The sequence below is a fragment of the Schistocerca serialis genome, chromosome 1 (assembly GCF_023864345.2).
Source record: "Schistocerca serialis cubense isolate TAMUIC-IGC-003099 chromosome 1, iqSchSeri2.2, whole genome shotgun sequence".
Taxonomy (NCBI): Eukaryota; Metazoa; Arthropoda; class Insecta; order Orthoptera; family Acrididae; genus Schistocerca; species Schistocerca serialis.
The window spans coordinates 1,108,241,151-1,108,261,769 of record NC_064638.1 but is presented as its reverse complement, the minus strand read 5'-3'; the positions used below and the strand labels follow the sequence as shown (position 1 = coordinate 1,108,261,769).

Here is a 20,619-nt window from a genome sequence, read left to right as displayed (position 1 = left end):
ACCATCACGCCGGGTGATACGCCAGTACGGTGATGACGAATACACGCTTCCAATGCGCGTTCACCGCGTTGCTGCCAAACACGGATGCGACCATCATGATGCTGTAAACTGAACCTGGATTCATCCGAAAAAATGACGTTCTGCCATTCGTGAACCCAGGTTCGTCGTTGAGTACACCATCGCAGGCGCTCCTGTCTGTGATGCAGCGTCAAGGGTAACCGCAACCATGGTCTCCGAGCTTATAGTCCATGCTGCTGCAGACGTCGTCGAACTGTTCGTGCAAATGGTTGTTGTCTTGCAAACGTCCCCATCTGTTGACTCAGGGATCGAGACGTGGCTGAACGATCCGTTACAGCCATGCGTATAAGATGTCTGTCATCTCGACTGCTAGTGATACGAGGCCGTTGGGATCCAGCACGGCGTTCCGTATTACCCTCCTTAACCCACCGATTCCAAATTCTGCTAACAGTTATTGGATCTCGACCAACGCGAGCAGCAATGTCGCGATTCGATAATCCGCAATCGCGACAGTCTACAATCCGACCTTCATCAAAGTCGGAAACGTCATGTTATGCACTTCTCCTCCTTACACGAGGGATCACAATAACATTTCACCAGGCAACGCCGGTCAACTGCTGTTGTGTATGAGAAATCATGGCCGGCCGGGGTGGCCGATCGGTTCTAGGCGCTACAGTCTGGAACCGCGCGACCGTTACGGTCGCAGGTTCGAATCCTGCCTCGGGCATGGATGTGTGTGATGTCCTTAGGTTAGTTAGGTTTAAGTAGTTCTACGTTCTAGGGGACTGATGACCTCAGTAGTTAAGTCCCATAGCGCTCAGAGGCATTTGAACCATTTTTTGATAAATCGGTTGGAAACTTTCCTCATGCCAGCACGTTGTAGATGTCGCCACCGGCGCCAACGTTGTGTGAATGCTCTGAAAAGCTAATCATTTGCATATCACAGCATCTTCTTCCTGTCGGTTAAATTTCGCGTCTGCAGCACGTCATCTTTTTGGTGTAGCAATTTTAATGGCCAGTAGTGTAGGAAGTAGGCCATGACTTTTGTCACCTACGTGAGTGGATATTTCAATGCGGAATTTCATACGTTGCTCGATAAAGCGCCCGTAAAGAAGTCTATCCTATTTTGGCTTGCCGATATGTGTTAGCAGGAATAGCAGAAAGCGAAGAGTGGTCAGATATCCATCAGCAGTAGCACTGATGATCTGCGGTGACAGACAGGCAACGCGGCGTCGGGAGGCATACGGGACGGGGATGTCTGGCAGGGGCATCACGATTTGCTGGTACGGCTAGAAGGAGCTAACTGTACAGGGCAGGGTTAGTACTGAAGTGGCGTTTTCTCAATTAGTCGGCGCCAATAGGAACACCAAAAAATGTAACTCTCAAGACGCAGACTAACACCACACTAAAGTACTGCTGCGTTTAAATTAGTCTTCGATCTGTAAACTAAAATAAAAAATTGCCGCTATCACATAGGTTATCAGACCATATTGTTATGCTCATCTGTTCGAAGTGACGTACACCAAGAGTAGGTCATGCCGAATGTCACTTGATGTGAACTGCAGAAGTAGTTATAATTTTTAAAAAAAATGTTTATGGTTGGTATTTGCCTGCTAGGCCGTTCAGCTATATCATGAGTTTTCAAGTCTCAGTCACATTCTACGAAATTGGATAAAATAACTTTTGTTTTTTTCTGTAAGTCTTTATAACTTAACTGACATTAATTTTATCCTCTTCAAAGTACTCTACGTGAGATATAAATCCAAATGCCACCATTTTTTCCTGCCTTTGAAGCATTTCCAGAATGTTATTATCAGTACAGTGTTTAGTTCAGCGATTCTCATCTCTTCAGTGTCCGCTCCTGGTAGCTGAGTTGTCACCGCGACGGAATGTCATACCTAACGGCCCGGGTTCGATTCCCGGCTGGGTCGGAGATTTTCTCCGCTCAGGGAATTGGTGTTGTGTTGTACTTATCATGATCATTTCGTCCCCATCGACTCGCAAGTCGCCGAAGTGGCGTCAACTCTAAAGACTTGCACCAGGCGAACGGTCTACCCGACGGGACGCCCTAGCCACACAATATTTCCCTTTTCTATCTCTTCAGTGCAGACTAAACGTCGTCCTTTCACGACTGTCTTCAGCTTGCGGAGTAGTAAGAAGACACAGGGGGCCGTGTCCTATAAGTACGAAGGCAGAGGAATTCTAAGAGTCAAAAATGAACTGCAAAGAATCAGTTCCAGTGACGTATTCTGCATGCCGAAGTATGAGTATTATGCCAGGCGGTGTGATGACTTCGACTGGCAAAAGTAATTTTACAGTATTACAGTTAGCTATACTTTTACTGTTCCCTTTTTGTTCCATCTGTTATTTTTTTCTTGTGTATTGGATAAAACAGAGTAAAACGCACAAGGGGGAGAGGATGTCACCCAGAAAACTGTACAGTCCTTATTAGAGTAGTTAGCTCAATTCACAGCAGATAATACCAAACTGCATGAACGGCTTTTAAATGCTCCTGCATCCCTGGGTGACCAGTACTAACTGACAAACAAGTAAATATTCCCCCTGTCACAGCCCATCTACACATATAGGCCACATCATTGTTTCACTGCTCCTTACATTTTCTTGATCCAAGTTGTCTTCCTTTTGTAGGAGCACCAACAGAAAAAATACTATATGTCGACATAATATCGATTTTTATACGAGAACCTGTAAGATATGAAACTTCCTGGCAGATTAAAACTGTGTGCCGGACCGAGACTCGAACTCGGGACCTTTGCCTTTAGCGCGCAAGTGCTCTACCAACTGAGTTACCCAAGCACGACACACGCCCCGTCCTCACAGCTTTACTTCTGCCAGTACCTCGTCTCCTACCCTCCAAACTTAACAGAAGCTCTCCTGCGAACCTTGGAGAACTAACACTCCTGAAAGAAAGGATATTGCGGAGACGTGGCTTTGCCACAGCCTGGGGGATGTTTCCAGAATGAGATTTTCACTCTGCAGCGGAGTGTGCGCTGATATGAAACTTCCTGGCAGATTAAAACTGTGCCGGACCGAGACTCGAACTCGGGACCATTACCTTTCGCGGGCGAGTGCTTTGCCAACGGAGCTACCCGAGCACGACTCACGCCCCATCCTCACAGCTTTACTTCTGCCAGTCCCAGTTTGGAAGGTAGGAGACGAGGTACTGGCAGAAGTAAAGCTGTGAGGATGGGGCGTGAGTCGTGCTCGGGTAGCTCCGTTGGTAAAGCATTTGCCCGCGAAAGGCAAAGGTCCCGATTTCGATTCTCGGTCCGGCACACAGTTTTAATCTGCCAGGAAGTTTCATATCAGCGCACACTCCGCTGCAGAGTGAAAATCTCGTTCTGGACCTGCAAGATCTATCGATCAGAGAATTTTAACTATCGATATTTCTTCGTGTGATTAACATCGTGATTAATATTTATTACAGTGAACACTGACGAAATTTTCAGGAGAAACAGGCAGTCAATAAGGGAGCCGGGAGTATTACAAAAATAACAGCTCTAATAGGGGAGATCCTGGGAAATCAGAAAGTGTTGATCGCCCTAGTGGAAAGAGAGTGAGGCTGGTGGACGCCGCAGCGTCGCCACGCAGCCTGCAGAGCCCCGCTTACCCGTCCTCTGGGAGCAGCCCAGCTCGTCCTCGCCCAGCGGGCAGTCCCTGTTGCCGTCGCAGCGCGCCGCCCGCGACACGCAGGTGCCGCCCGAGCCGCAGCGGAAGGCGAGCGGCGGGCAGCCGTTGCCTTCTGCTGCGTTGCACTCCTCGTCCGAGCCGTCCGCGCAGTCGCGCCGACCGTCGCACACGAAGAACCAGCTGATGCACGCGCCCGTCGACCGGCACTGCGGCGCCACAACGAAAACACCTGCTCACTACATGCAAGGCTTTGCAGCAACTTTTACATGTAACACAATTTCCAGAATGAGATTCCTAAACTAACCACCCCATGTTCCAGCTGGGTGGGGGGTGGAGCAGGTGGAATCGGTTGTGTGTTGCTAGTAACTGACGAAGAGCTGCAAGTGAAATTACTTGAAGTGCAGTTAATATAATTAAATACACAACTGGCCATTAAAATTGCTACGCCAAGAAGAAATGCAGATGATAAACGGGTATTCATTGGACAAATATACTAGAACAGACATGTGATCACAATTTCACGCAATTTGGGTGCATAGATCCTGAGAAATCAGTACCCAGAACAACCACCTCTGGCCGTAATAACGGCCTTGATACGCCTGGTCATTGACTCAAACAGAGCTTGGATGGCGTGTACAGGTACAGCTGATCATGCAGCTTCAACACGATACCACAGTTCATCAAGAGTAGTGACTGGCGTATTGTGACGAGCCAGTTGCTCGGCCACCATTGACCAGACGTTTTCAATTGGTGAGAGATCTGGAGAATGTGCTGGCCAGTGCAGCAGTCGAACATTTACTGTATCCAGAAAGGCCCGTACAGGACCTGCAACATGCGGTCGTGCATTATCCTGCTGAAATGTAGGGTTTCGCAGGGATCGAATGAAGGGTAGAGCCACGGGTCGTAACACATCTGAAATGTAACGTCCACTGTTCAAAGCGCCGTCAATGCGAACAAGAGGTGACCGAGACGTGTAACCAGTGGCACCCCATACCATGACGCCGGGTGATACGCCAGTATGGCGATGACGAATACACGCTTCCAATGTGCGTTCACCGCGATGTCGCCAAACACGGATTCGACCATTATGATGCTGTAAACTGAACCTGGATTCATCCGAAAAAATAACGTTTTGCCATTCGTGCACCCAGGTTCGTCGTTGAGTACACCATCGCAGGCGCTCCTGTCTGTGATGCAGCGTTAAGGGTAATCGCAGCCATGGTCTCCGAGCTGATAGTCCATGCTGCTGCCAACGTCATCGAACTGTTCGTGCAGGTGGTTGTTGCCTTCTAAACGTCCCCATCTGTTGACTCAGGGATCGAGACGTTGCTGCACGATCCGTTACAGCCATGCGGATAAGATGCCTGTCATCTCGATTGCTAGAGATACGAGGCCGTTGGGATCCATCACGGCGTTCCGTATTACCCTCCTCAACCCACCGATTCCATATTCTGCTAACAGTCATTGGATATCGACCAACGCGAGCAGCAATGTCGCGATACGATAAACCGCAATCGCGATAAGCAACAATCCGACCTTTATCAAAGTCGGAAACGTGATGGAACGCATTTCTCCTCCTTACACGAGGCATCACAACAACGTTTCACCAGGCAACGCCGGTCAACTGCTGTTTGTGAATGAGAAATCGGTTGGAAACTTTCCTCGTGTCAGCACGTTGTAGGTGTCCCCACCGGCGCCAACCTTGTGTGAATGCTCTGAAAAGCTAATCATTTGCATATCACAGGATCTTCTTCCTGTCGGTTAAATTTCGCGTCTGTAGCACGTAATCTTCGTTGTGTAGCGATTTTGATGGCCGGTAGTGTACTTTATCCCTTGCACAGACACTTCGGATTTCTTTTGCTACTTGCACGTGAGGATATTATCCTGCAATTTTACCGATTGTAGTCGTATCTACATTTACATCCACATCCATACTCTGCAAACAACCATGAGGTGCACGACACACTGTTAGTCCCATTGTACCGGTTATCAGGGTTTCTTCCTGTTTCATTCACATATGGAGCGCGGGAAGAATTATTGTTTGAATGCCTCTGTGCAGTAATTATTCTAATCTTATCCTCACGATCCCCCTCTGAGCGATGCTTGTAGGGTTGTAGTATATTCCTGACGTCATCATATAAAGCTGGTTCTTGAAATTTTATTAATAGACTATCTCGGAATACTTTACGTCTTTCATCCAATTCAGTTCCTTCAGCATCTCTGTGAGACTCTCCCACGGATTAAACGAAGATACGACCATTCACGGTGCCCTTCTCTGTATGCGTTCAATATCCCCTATTAGTCCTATTTGGTACTGGTCCCAAACACTCGAGCAATATTCTAGAATCGGTCGCTTGAGTGATCTGTAAGCAATCTCCTAAGTAGACTGATTGCTCTTCCCCAGTATTCTACCAATAAACTGAAGTCTACCACCTGCTTTACCCATGACTGAACCTATGTAATCATTCCATTTCATATCCCTACAACCCCCCCCCCCCATGAATCATTGACCTTGCCGTTGGTGGGGAGGCTTGCGTGCCTCAGCGATACAGATGGCGGTACCGTAGGTGCAACCATGACGGAGGGGTATGTGTTGAGAGGGCAGACAAACGTGTGGTTCCTGAAGAGGGGCAGCAGCCTTTTTAGTAGTTGCAGGGGCAGCAGTCTGGATGATTGACTGATCTGGCCTTGTAACACTAACGAAAACGGCCTTGCTGTGCTGGTACTGCGAACGGCTGAAAGCAAGGGGAAACTACAGCCGTAATTTTTCCCGAGATTAAAACGAAGTCGACTGCTGTTATTGAAGTTACTGTTCTGAGAGATCCAGAGGCTGGAGAGGTGTCTCTCGTACTCTGAATACCAACGAAACCAACCGATTTACCCAATTATTGTAAGCGACTTCAATTCTCAATCAAGGGTTCTTTTTCATTAACAATAAACAGGGCTCTAGGTCTGAGAGAGGGAAGATGAGGAAATGGACAGAGAGTAGGAGGGGACGAAATGGACGTAGAGAGGCGGAAGGAGGAGATGGACAGAGAGAGGGAAGAAGAGGAAACTGAGGGAGTGAGGTGGGAAGGGGTTAATGATGTATATCCAATTCCCACATTTAATAATTGTAAAGCACTACAATTGCAAAGCGTTATCGGGTTCGCTAGTAATATGTGTCGTTGAAAAACAAATATCAGAAATGTATTACCGAGTTTAGCAAGGAGTACATCATTCGGCTGCCAGAACCAAGATTAACATTTTTACCTTAGTACCTAGCTCTGCGTAAAAGGTGTCCCGAAATTACACGCACGCATTATAAAGCAAACACAGATGTAGCACATTGCTTTACTGCAGCTAGTCACCCTAGGAGTGTCTTTAGGCAGGGCGTAACCCGACTGGAAACGATGTAGTTTCCCGCAAAGGAGAGTAAGGACGGGACGACTCACCTAATAGAAGCAACTTACAGGTAGACACGTCGTCGCCGGTTGAGACGGACCGTGGACGATCGCTAACTAAACTACGGACTGCGAAAAACTGAGAGAAAAATGAGACCGAACAACCGAATGCTGGTGGTTTTATAGAATGTCGGCTCGAATTTTCCCGTTGACCAAGGCCCCAACCACCTGCCTCCAGAACCATGCAAGCGAGGTGACCTGAAAGAGCCATACTCGACTCTTCCCTAGTCTAAGACGACAGCGAGCTTCCTCTACAGTTGACAAAACGCGGCTAATGTATATGTGCGAAGCCTCAACCTAACCGTAACCCTCCAATGAGGCTACAGTGGTGCAATTCTAGTTGCCCAGTACATCTGTCATGTCAAATAGTTTTATGAATAACAAATGTGTACACAAGTTTTAATCTATTGTGTAGATATACAGAGAGGTTTGGTTTAATGCTATTAACAAACATATACGTATGTTTTAGCATATTTGCGCTGGTTGTACACATAATTTGATTTAACAATAATCTTTCCATTATTTTGAAGTTTAAGCGCTATTATGAAAACCTGTCAATTGTAAACTTGAACTGTACAACCTTATATCACTACATGTATACTCCTTTATTATTCAGAGGCCTGAAGATGCCAATATTGAGTTGCCGAAACTGGTAGCATTTGAGATATAAAATAAAATAAAACAAAACATACGGCTGTTGGTAAAGCTTTTTGAATCAAGAAATAGTGAGTTGATGCTAGTCAAGAATTCCGTTCAGGCGACAAAGGCGTCGTTATTAACACCTCACTTAGTTTGAACGAGGTCGTGTTATAGAGCAACAACAAGCTTGATGTTTCTTTTGCGATGTTAGCGAAAGACTGTATCCACTGTATATGATTGCTGGCAGCGGTGGTCACGGGAATGTGGTGTCGCAAGAAGACCAGGCTCCGGATGGCCATGTGGCACTACCGAGGAGGAAGAACGTAAGTGTTCGGTGTATAATTCTGACGGATCGTACTGCATCTGCAGCAGCAAAATGAGTAGTAGACAATGGACCGTTACAAATCGGTTAATTGAAGGACATCTCCGAGCCCGACGCCATTCCACTGACTCCAAATACCCCGATTTGCGACTTAAGTGGTGTCAAGTTAGAGTTCGATGGAGGACAGGGTAGAGGTCTGTGAGCTGGTTCTGCCCCGGTGTCAGTAAGGGCAGCCTGTTGGTTAGGAGGAGGCCACACGAGAACCTGCATCCAACCTGTCTGCGTGCTAGACATCTGGAGTCATGGTTTGGGGCGAGATTTCGTATGACAGCAGGAGCACTCTCGCGGTTATCCTACGCATCCTGATGGTAAATTTATGTGTCAATCTGAAGATTCGACCTGTTGTGCTGCCATTCATGAACAGCATTCGAGGTGGTGTTCTCCAACAAGATAACGCTCGCCCACATACTGCTGTTTTAACCCAACATGTCCTACAGAGTGTCGACATGTTCCCTTGGCCTGGTCGATCACCAGATCTGTCTCCATTCGAGCATATAAGGGACATCTTCGTGCAACAGCTCCAGCGTCAACCACAACCAGCATTAATCGCTCCTGTATTGACGACCAAGAGCAGCAAGCATGGAGCTCCATCCCACAAACTGACATCCAGCACCTGTACAACATTATGCTTGCACGCTTGCATGCTTGAATTCAACACTGTGGAAGTTACACCGGTTATTAATGTACCGGCTTTCAAATTTGCAATGGTATATCTCGCGCTTACATTTACCTGCTATCCTGCAATTTCAGTCACTTCGATATGGAACCTAGACAAATGTATCCTGGTATTTCATTAATTATTGTTTAGTGGCCGGCCGCTGTGGCCAAGCGGTCTAGGCGCTTCAGTCCAGAACCGCGCTGCTGCTGCGGTCGCAGATTCGAATCCTGCCTCGAGCATGGATGTGTGTGATGTCCTTAGGTTAGTTAGGTTCAAGTAGTTCTAAGTCTAGGGGACTGATGACCTCAGATGTTAAGTCCCATAGTGCTTAGAGCCATTTGAACCATTTGAACCATTGTTTAGTGTTACGTTTTTGTTCGTCATTTCGTCATTGCTGGACCCCCTGGCAAAACGTAGTGTGATTGTTGGCTGACTACACTGGTACACCTGATACGGGTTTTACTGCTGGCTTAAAGAAGCAGGCCGTTCAGGAATGAACAAAGATGTGATAGCTCTGTCGACACTCGAAAGGAGCGGGAATTCCCCAACCTAAGTTTGTAACGGAACCGTTGCGGCAGCTGTTCACGGTGGATTACGTCAGTATTGCCCGCTTTCTGAAAGAAACAGATAACAAGATATAGTGCAGATACAAAAGCAGAGAACAATTCACTGCAGAGAGATCCCTGCTCTCAACAAGCCGTCTGTTGATCTTTGCCCCGTCAATTAAAACCCAGCGCCACAAGCTATGACACGTGCACCCCAGGCACAGGGTTGAACAAGCATGAGAGCTATCATGTAGGTATGCTGTTGATGTCATCGGATGAGCAGCCACCTTATAAGCATAACTGTCTACAGCGCGTTCGAACAGTTATTCCTCACTGTAATGTTCTTATTTCTGTAAAGAGTGCATAATGAAGTTTAAATGGTGTTAGTTTGAAGTAAAACGCACAAGTTCATAACGTGTTAAGAATAACAGTTTGTGATTACTCGCTTTCTCTGGCTAAATGACTAACAGTAAAGGCTGATGAAATAAATTTCCGGCAGATGAAAATCGAAGGTCGGAAACCGATTTTCGCTGACGAGTTTGCATGCTACGGCCTGGGTAGCTTTTGTTAACTGGTCAGCTGTTCATTCCACTATTGTCAGTTGTTTGGCACTGTTGACTTATGGAAAAATGCTGTTCCGGTTTCCCACTTACTTAGCACGTTATCTGTTTGGTTCTGAGCGCTATGGGACTTAACATCTGAGGTCATCAGTCCCCTAGAACTTAGAACTACTTAAACCTAACTACCCTAAGGACATCACACACATCCATGCCCGAGGCAGGATTCGAACCTGCGACCGCAGCGGTCGCGCGGTTCCGGACTTAAGCGCCTAGAACGGCTCGGCCACTCCGGCCGGCGTTATCTGTTTCTGTTCAGTTACGTACAAGAGGCGGATAACTTCTCCGTCAGTTCAATTATTTTTCTGCTCCCCAGTACAAAACGTTCTACCCCTCATTGGCTGACATTTTTGAAAAGAAGTTGGAATCTGACAACCCACAAATGTTTCAGAAACGATACGGTACCTATTCTTCCTCATTTCCCAGTATTCTTAGCCTATGCAGTCTCCTTAAATTTCCTTTCCCCAGAACTAGCTTTATCAGAAAATATCTGTTTCGTACACTTATAAATTCTTCTTACGTCTGTCACTATCATTATTGTCATTATTATCATTAGTTTTGTTGTTAGTGTTACCCTTATTCGTGGCAGCAGCTGCAGTAGTACAAGTACTGCCAGTATTAACTCGATTAGTTCATAGTCAGTATAATTTATTCACACTGACGCTTCAGACAATCATATTATTTTAATACTATTTGCCACGTTAAAACTGTTATTTCTTACGTAAATATGAAGTAAAAAAGGTACTGAATGTGTGAAACCCTGGTCCGATGTGAAAGAGGGCCTGATGGCCCTAATCTGAGCGCTTCTGCTACGGTCGCAGGTTCGAATCCTGCCTCGGGCATGGATGTGTGTGATGTCCTTAGGTTAGTTAAGTTTAAGTAGTTTTAAGTCTAGGGGACTGATGACCTCAGATGTTAAGTCCCATAGCGCTCAGAGCCATTTGAACCCTAATCTGATCAGGTTAATAAATAAATAAAAATAAATTATGTGAGAACGCATATCAGTTCTGTAAGCGGGAATCCAGCAGGCAGAACCACATTTCCACAATCGACATTGGGAGTGTTTATATGGTCAACCATAAACGGTAATGGGATATTAACTTACAAAAACTGTGTTCGAGAGCCACATATAATCGTTGTTTATGAAGGCTGTCTGTAGCAGTGTACGGTGTCTGGCAAGGGTTACATGTTGTACCACGTTCAGTTACTCCTCCCACCATTCCTCCCTCCTCCGTTCACAGATGGTACAGGGGAAGGAAGCCGGTACCACCCTGTGTAAGCAAAAATTTCTATAATTTTACCGCCAACTTCATTGAGTCATTAAGACGTTAAGCGCGCTGTCAGTACCGTGCCACTGATAGTGGACTCTTGTTTTGGGCGCCGTGAGCCTCCTGGGCCTGGCAGAGCAGTTTTCGTTTGGACGAAGTCAGTCCCTAGGGTCTGACAGGGCAGTTTTCCTTTGGTAAAAAATGAAGTTTATTAAAACATTCAATTAAAAAATTAGGTTTAAATTTAATGTATTAAAAAACGTAACTACCTTCATACTTAATTTTCTAGCTGAATCGTGCCCGAATGTATCTGTGCTTGTCTTGCAACATTCAAAACACTGTCTAACGCGCTTTGTGCGCCTTTCTTTCCTTTGTTTCGAATTGGTGTTTGCTTCTTCTTATATCGAAACTGAGTTACATTTTCCGTCTTGTTACATCTTGTAATATGTATAATGCATTCATGACAGCGGTGTTCAAAGAAACATCGAATGCTAACCTTCGATACCATTGTACTGTCTCTCACATCTGATCAGAAAGGTTATTAGCAATTTTTCCCTATTGTATACAGTAACAATTTTTATTTTTAGATAAATCGCTCTTTTGATTGTTTCTCATTTCATTCAATTGTTCGACGCAAAGAACCAAAGCATCTCTTTTGTCTTTCCGTTTCAGGATCGTAATTCCTTGACTATTCCCTGTTGCACTCACATACCCGCGTTTCAATTTGGTTGTTTCAGTTTCTTTCGGAATGCCTTTGCGATACAGTCGAGTGGTGCCAACCAAATATGTATTCTTTGTTATGAGTTTGCTTGCCAAACCTGCACTGCGACACCAATTATCGGTACATAATGTGTGTCCTTTATTGAAATTACGAAATTCATCACAACATTTGTTAGTGTGATAGTTTCTTTATCAAGTAAATTGTGACTACAAATTCGAAAACCTTAGCAGTATCAATTACCATAACAAAATTTAAACATTTGATGGGGTGTAGATGTCTCTTTCGTTTCAAAAATTATCTGATTATAATTCGTCCTCACAACGGTCTTAGAGATACGCCGACACGTAGTGTTTTAGCAGCATCATAAAATTATCAAGAGATCCAACATCCAGAATAATGAGGAAGACGTCGGAGCTATTCAAGAGGTCTTCACTGGAGGAGAATGTTATTAAAAAATATCCTCACTCGGGCATCTCAACCTCCCACATGTGTGGCCTTCCAAAGGTCCACAAGAATAACACACCTCCACATTCCATCGTCAGCACCATTGGATCGCCGACTTCTAGACTCTAAAACATCTGCCCAGCCTCCGTACTCTCATGCTGGTGACTGTGTGCAACCCTTCAAGAACACGAACGATTTAAGCAGTCATATCAAATGCTTGCGTCTTGGAGAAGGAGATATTATGGTCAGCTTTGATGTGATGTCGTTATTCCCGCGCGTTCCCATCAAAGATTCCGTAGACCTTCTCTTCCAGGTATTTGACGCCACTGTTGTGAATTTATTTTAGCATTTTCAGACGTCATCGTATCTTTTATATGATGGAAAATTAGCCATTAGCTCCAGTTATAGCCAACTTGTTTAAGGATTACTTTGAGGACATCGGCCATGGCACGCTTCCTGCAAACTCTAATTGCTTTTATCTGTACGTCGTCGACACGTTCGTTTCTGGGTTTATGGACGTGGAAATCTTGGAGAATTCTTGAACTACATTAATAATATCCATGACAACATCAAGTTCACGATGGAGGTAGAGACAGATGTTGGCTTGCCGTTCCTTGACGCCCTCGGCCTCCGTAGAGCACGTTGAAGTCTCAGCCAGAGTGTTTACCGAAAACCTACCCACACGGAACGATATCTGCACGCTAACAGCTATCACCATCCGTCACAGAAACTTTCTATTCTGAGGATCTTGGTGCATCGAGCGGAAGCAGTGTCAGATACTGAAAACCTGCCCAAGAAACAGAGCCACATATAGAAAGTATTCTAGGGAAATGTATACGAGAACAACCAGATTTCGCAAGCCATCTTTCCGAAAACATGTAAGCAGAAGAATTCCGAGGAGGACACGAAGAAGCATGCGTTTTTGCCTTTCTGTGGCTCAGTAATAGGAAAGATTAGCCGGCTCATAAAGAGGCATAAAATCAATTCGTTCTTCAAAGCTCCAGCAAAAATTCGACAGCTCATGAGACCTGTAAAAGACGATGCAGGCCTCAGAATACCAGGAGTATATAAACTACCGTGTGGGTGTGGACAGTTCTATGTCGGACAAACAATGCGTACTATTGAAAAGCGCTGTGCAGAACGAGAGCGAGATTCGGTACCCTGAGAAATCAATGATAGCAGAGTATGCACTAGACCAGGGCTTCCCAACCTTTTCATCTGGCGGACTCCTTCTGTAGTCGAAAAACCATGGCGGACCCCTAGTCAGTCAAGAGCACAGTAACTTTAAATTTCAGAGCGAAAGCCATGGGAACTGAAAGCTTCTTAATGCAGGTGCCATGTTCGCAATGACCCCCCCCCCCCCCCCCCCGAAGTATCAACAATAGTCTTTGGTTTAGAGATGAATGAAAACAACCTGAAGGTCAAAAATCGACTTATGAAATAGGTAGTGTACTGACAAAGCAAGTTTAACATTTAATGATGCCTGGGGCCGCATACGTGCCAACGAGCGCTGTGATTGGTCGACAAAGCTCGCTCCGCTCACGCGTAAAAGGTTTCAGCGCATCTAGCACCGTGAGCCGGCGCACAAACAATCCCCGTATTGTTGCGAAACAGTCGATCAGAGAAGCCGCATTCTCCGGCACTAAACTGTGTATGCGTTCTCACTTAGGAACCGCAAAGGCTGCTTGGGAATACGACCTGAAGTAAAAGTACACACGAAAAAAAGTGATGAAATTGATTTTCACATTTTTATTCAATAATTTTACTCATTATTTTACACGATTTGGTGAAACGTGGCCGCGGACCCCCTAGAAAGAGCCGGCGGACCCCTAAGGGGTCCGCGGACCACACGATGCGAAGCCCTGCAGTAGACAACAGGTATCGTACTGAATTCGACGAGACACCTGTTATCACATCGAATAATAGTTTCTCGGATAGCGTCATAAAAGGAGCGATCGAGATAAAAATTTGTGACAAACCCTCAATAAAAACGGTTTTGGACCCGGTCATTGGAAGGTTGAAGCGGGCGTGGCGGGTACGCAACGAAAACTCATAACTGGAGCGAGCAGCAGTGAGGTCACAGAGGGTAGCACGCCTATATAAGGAGGATAGCAGCAACCAGGGAAAGACCACTCCCTCCCACAAAATTACCGACCTATCAGTCTGCTGTGCTCGCTCAGCAAGATTGTTGAGAAGGTAATACTAAAACGTATCACTAGGCATTGCATCGCCAACGACACCCTAAGACCGGAGCAAATTCGGCTTTAGGAATCACCACTCGACAACACAACAACTCCTCCGCGTAGTCGAACATATAACACACGGCTACAACATGAACAAAGCCACAGGGGCCGTGTTCCTAGACATCGAAAAGGCTTTCGATCGTCTCTGGCACAACGTACTCATACGCAAACTAAGCGAAGCTGGTTTCCCGGACGGACTCGTGCGTCTCATACACTCATATCTCACGAACAGATGTTTCAACACTAACGTGCAGGATAAACAATCAACACAACACGGTATCCAAGCTGGAGTACCCCAAGGAAGCATCCTAGGGCCCATCTTGTTTAACCTGTACATTAATGACTTCCCAGCGACACGAAACACGACGTTAGCCGTCTACGCGGATGACACAGCCATCCTCGCGCAAGACTGGAAACTGTCGAACATCAACTCACGAATACAGACAGCACTCAGAACAGCTGAGCCTTGGCTGGAGCGATGGCGTATTAAAGTAAACGTCGACAAGTGCGAAGCAGTTCTGTTCATACGCAGACCGAAATTACTGCGCAAACACCAACACTGTAGACCGATAACACTACATACACGCCCAATACGTTTCCGAGAGAAAGTCAGATACCTTGGTGTCTGGCTGGACAGGAAACTTACATGGGGGGACCACATCGAATACGTTGCCAACCGAGCGCACGCGAGGCTCAAACAGCTCTACCCAATGCTCAACAGGGAAAGCACACTGAATAGGAGGTGTCGAGGTCCTTATACATGACACTGATTAGACCTCTGATGACGTACGCAGCTCCCGTCTGGGGATATGCAGCTCCCACACGACTGCGCCGCCTGCAGATCATACAGAACAAGGTGCTACGAATCATCAGCAATGCTCCACGCTACACACGCCCCGTGGATCTTCACCATGAATACCGCCTTGATACCCTCAAGGAAGTATTCAAGAAACACGCCACACGACTATACAGGAACTCGAGACACTCGAACAATCCTTTCATCCTCACTCTGGGAAACTACGACCACAACCACAGGTGGAAACACAAGCGGCCAAAGACACTGCTAGCTAGGGCATAACCACCTATGGTAAACTTACATACGCAAACAGCGACAAACGCCGGTAAGCCCCTGCATATCAGCAACACTGACTGGTAACTACCAGCTGCTATTAGAGCCGACCAACAGGCCACAGCAGGGACACCGACGAGCTCGCCCACAGACGCACGAACAATCTGCCAACACTCCCTCACACTGTGCCTCCGGTATATGACCTATCGGACACAAGACCGATAACAAACCTAACTGTTGCAGGTTGCAGGACGCTGAACGAGGACTCTGTACCAGCACCCAGCGCCAGCCGCCCAGCAGCACAAACGCACAACGTCAAGGTATCGACATGCATGATACACACTACTAGCAAAGCCTATCCTTGCACAACCTATCGCAGGCAGCAAGTCAACCGCTACTGCTCTTGCCGCCCGACCTAACTTTCGCAGAGGTTTTTTTCCCTTGGCTCTTGCTTTGGCACTTTTTTTCCTCTGCCCTTCAAACCGCTACCCTTCGTCAGATTTCGACCAATCTATCTCCAGATGAGCGCGTATTAATGGTTAATCCTAACCAGACGTACGCAAACATCGCAGTACCCACATCCTGCGACACCTCACTTTAGTGAATACTAACCCTTATGCAGAGATGGCAGTAGACCTTTTGTGTTGGCCATCATGCCGGTGTGGGCGTGGAGGGGCTCCACCTCTTTAAAAAAAAAAAAACCAGAAGACAGTCACCACTTGACAACGGCAGAGGATTACTCGGCCGAAAGCTCGTGGACTGTAAATCACTTGACGCGGCTGGAAGCTCGAGGGAATTTTATCAGTACAGATAGCCGCGAAAATATGCATTCGTCTAACAATATAATACTTTTTAAAATTTTTGTTCAGTAGAGAGTCGATCTAAAGCATCAGCTCTTGTATTATCTGCGAAATGCGGCATTCTCAACATAATTTCAAAACTATCTTAATTCATTACCTTTCGCGGGAATGTTTGAATAATCAGTCCATCCTTGGACCAATATAAATGTATGGATGGAAGTTTCATAAACCACACCCACAAAATCAATCCACACATCCGTTTTATTTCGTCCTTGTTTGTTGCCACACATTGATTCAAACGTTTGGAAACAATTTTCATTTGCGTTGCATAAATATTTGTTTGTTCACTGATGTGTTCAGATATTTAATCTGTGACCAAACAACCGTAAAAACGTCGATTTTGTTACGTTTTTCATCAACCACTTTGGCACCATGTACTCTCGTAAAATGCAGAATATTCGGCTGGCTGCCTCGTGGATCAAGCAACGTACTTAGGTCACTTATTGAACCAATAGAGGAATTTTTACTTTCCGATGATGGCAGTCGTTTTGTACTGCAAATAATGAATTCGATGAATGGGTGTTTATCTCCTCACGACATTTTTGGTACTATAGGCAACAAAAGTTTCTGAAAAAAGGTCGGCGTGAAACTACTCCCTCGTTACACAACTGTGGCTTTCTATAACTGGTCATCCGTTGGTGGTTGTCTTCGTACCATACCACAACCGTTTATACTCAAACTCAATAACCGTCGGATGGTGTACTTACAATTTGTTTGTTTACGCAGTTCGGCGGTCTTGTAGAACGAATTTTTCCATGATACCGCCTGTGTTGTAGGTGGCAAGTACTGCGCAGCCGTTGGATGGGTTGCCGGCCGGCAGGCGCACCATTACGTTTCCGTTTATACGCTAACACACTATTTCGTCCTGTAGACCACGTGGCAAGTTCTTCTGCTTTGGGTAAGCCCCTTGCCTTTCATCTACTGAGTTATTACTAATTCAACAGCTTCAAACGTATTTTAGACAGCTGATACAGCGCTACTCAATCTGGTAGATTTAACTGTAGGATAGTAGAGAGCAAAAAATTTAAGTTTTGTACATTTATTACTTTAAGCGACACAAAACGCAAATTTAGTAAAATTAACACGTAAATGATTTTAATAGGAGGGATTAGTCTGATGACTTAGCAGCAAAATTTTAATATTTGCCTTCAGTTCAGTTATGTTTAATCTTAAATGTTGTAGCATCTCCGTTTCACTTTAACCTTTCCATCGTTGAACCTACATTCATCTTACGATAGCATTGGAATTTACATCTACGTCATCTCCGCAAGCAACGTAACTCGCGAAAAGCGCGTGGGAAGAACGATGATTATCGGTAAGCCTCTGCATTAGCTCTAATTTCTCGTATTTTCTCGTCGTGGTCTTTCCGCAAGATGTCTGTGGGAGGAAGTAATATGTTGTCCGACTCTTTCCGGAAAGTGTTCTTTGGAAATTTCAGTAGTAAATCTCTCCGTGATTCACAATTCCCCTCTTGGAACGTCTGCCATTGGAGTTTTTTCGAGCATCTCCATAACGCTCTCGCGCCGAAAAAACGATCCCGTTCTCTTCGTTGGATCTCTCCTGTCAGTCCTACCTAGTAAGGGTTCCACATCTATGAACATTACTCTGCGATACTTAGCAAGACAGCGATTTAAATTTTTAATCTCTGGACTTTCAATTCTCTTCCTCTGTGGGGAGACGCGGATAATACCAGAAATCGGTTCTAATTCATTACTCAGAAAATCTACACTCCTCTTTGTGAAGCCCTTATTTAAGCATTCGGCCACCATTTTATGAAAGTATAATTTAAAGTGTTATTACTGTGGCATAAGAGTCACTACGCACACTCATTTTAGTATTTTTTGAGTGAACATTTGAAGTTTAATGGGTGCCGTGCTCAAAAATAATAAAAGTAAAGATAACGCAACTCTCTCTCGTCATTTATCAATCACAACAAATTCTTTAGAAATTTATATTCACAGAACTAGCTGCCTAACAGTGACGGACGACCAGGGACAAATAATTGTTTTCGAGTCTCGTATTCCGCATCTAAAAAGACAAAGTATTAAGTGTCTAAATTTTACGACTATAGAAAAACATCTGCTGTTTCTTTCTTATCGAAACGTGAGAATCTCCTCAGTCAGTGATTTCTTAAGAAGACAGAGAATCATGCTGAAACTCTTTTCATGAGGTATGAAGATGGAAAAGTTATCAAAAACATTCTTACGAGAGTCCATAACACAGGATAAGCAAGCATTTAGAAAGTAATATCAGAAACTCAAGCTTCATATAAACATACATGTTACTTATCCTGTATTACGAAAAGTTTCTGATAGCTTTTCCATCTTCATATCTCGTGGAAATACGTTGCAGCGCTGTTCCCAATCTTCTTTCGAAATCACTGACCTAGGACATTCTCGAGTCTAGATAGAAAAGAAATAATAAATGTTTTTTACAGTCGTAAAATCTAAAGTATTAATATTTTGTGGGTTTCAGAAATGGAATACGAGACATGAAAACAAGTATTTATCTCTGATCGTCCGTCACTGTTCGGCCGATAATTCTGCGAACATAAACACGAGCAAACGCGCTCCCAGAATTCTGGAGAAGTTTCCTTCAGACGTAGAGCAATGCCTGTGTGCCTTCTAGTCAGGCGTGCAATATTTGTCTAGAGCTGTGGAGCGCTTTCCTTGTACACAAACAATACCCTCGACTCAGCATTTGCAGTGTTTTGATATAAGCACTCCGCTAATTACAGTTTCCCACACTTCCATTCCAATTCAATTTATAAAAGTCACAGCTTGAAGTACGACTCTATGTACTGGCAGCAATAGCTCCGCTCCCATATTCGTTATGTTTACTGGCCAAGGGCGGCAAATATTTAAAAGCCATTGCTACAAACAAATGCAGTCTGAATATCGTGGGCTGCATTATATACCTGAATTAGGAAGTTCAGTCAGCGTATTTACACTCTGCTGCTCAAGCCTGCATGTGATGCACACAGTGAAGCATGGGTGCCACTTACATTCGTATCCAACAACAGAAGGGATAGCCATAATGAACAAAAAAGAACCCTCTCATAAACTACATATGATCTGGATATTAATATGAGATCAGTCAACAGAACGTAAGTTTCTAAAGGATTAACTGTGAACGATCAAAGACAAGAGAGAGAGAGAGAGAGCACTGGACTTATTAAACTTCCAACGTGCACTCGGTACATACTGTTATGAGTGTGTTTCGTGATTCTTATGCCGCATTAATAGCACGTTAAATTATACTTCCTTCAAATGGTTGCTAAATGAGTGGATCAGAGCTTCACAAAGGGGCGCGTAGGTTATCTGAGTAATGAACCAGAGCTGATTACTGGCATTATCCTCGTCTCCCCAGAGAGGAAGAGAGTTGAAAGTCCAGAGATTAAAAATTTAAATCATTGTCTTGCTAAATACAGCAGAGGACAAGGCGCTTGTTTCGACAGTTCTTGAGTATTGTTCATCAATCTAGGATCCTTAGCAGGTAGAACTGATAGAAGAGATAGAGAAGATCCAACGAAGAACTGCATGTTTCGTCACGGGATCGTCCTTCACACAGACTTTGAAACTAGGCTTGAGAATGTTTTGAATGTGGAAATGCAACAGTGGATTATCAATCAATCCTTACAGTGATATTGAAGAAATGGATGTCATAATGCCGGCCGTTGTGGCCGAGCGGTTCTAGGCGCTTCAGTCTGGAACCGCGCGACCTCTATGGTCGCAGTTCGAATCCTGCCTCGGGCATGGATGTTTGTGATGACCTTAGGTTAGTTAGGTTTAAGTAGTTTTAAGTTCTAGGGGACTTATGACCTCAGATGTTAAGTCCCACAGTGCTCAGAGCCATTTGAACCATTTTTTGATGTGATATTGCAAGAAGAATTGATAGGAATAGACATTAACGAAGAACTTAAGGTACAGTTTGGAGAGGGATATCAGCAAGTCTGGCTCCAGAGAGACGTGTCTGTTACTTATCCCGTATAACAAAAAATATGTTTCAAAATTGCAAGACGAAGAAGGATGTAAGAACTTTACACCACATTAAAATACGCA

General features: G+C 45.0%; 1 protein-coding gene across 1 annotated transcript in view; it reads right to left on the bottom strand.

The window, feature by feature from the left end:
* Positions 1 to 20,619, bottom strand: part of LOC126416629 (nucleoprotein TPR) — a 195,626-nt gene that overhangs the window by 7,109 nt on the left and 167,898 nt on the right. Inside the window, exon 5 of the mRNA XM_050084391.1 lies at positions 3,650 to 3,875. Within this exon, the coding sequence (XP_049940348.1) occupies positions 3,650 to 3,875 (226 nt within the window). The remainder of the gene's footprint in view (positions 1 to 3,649; positions 3,876 to 20,619) is intronic.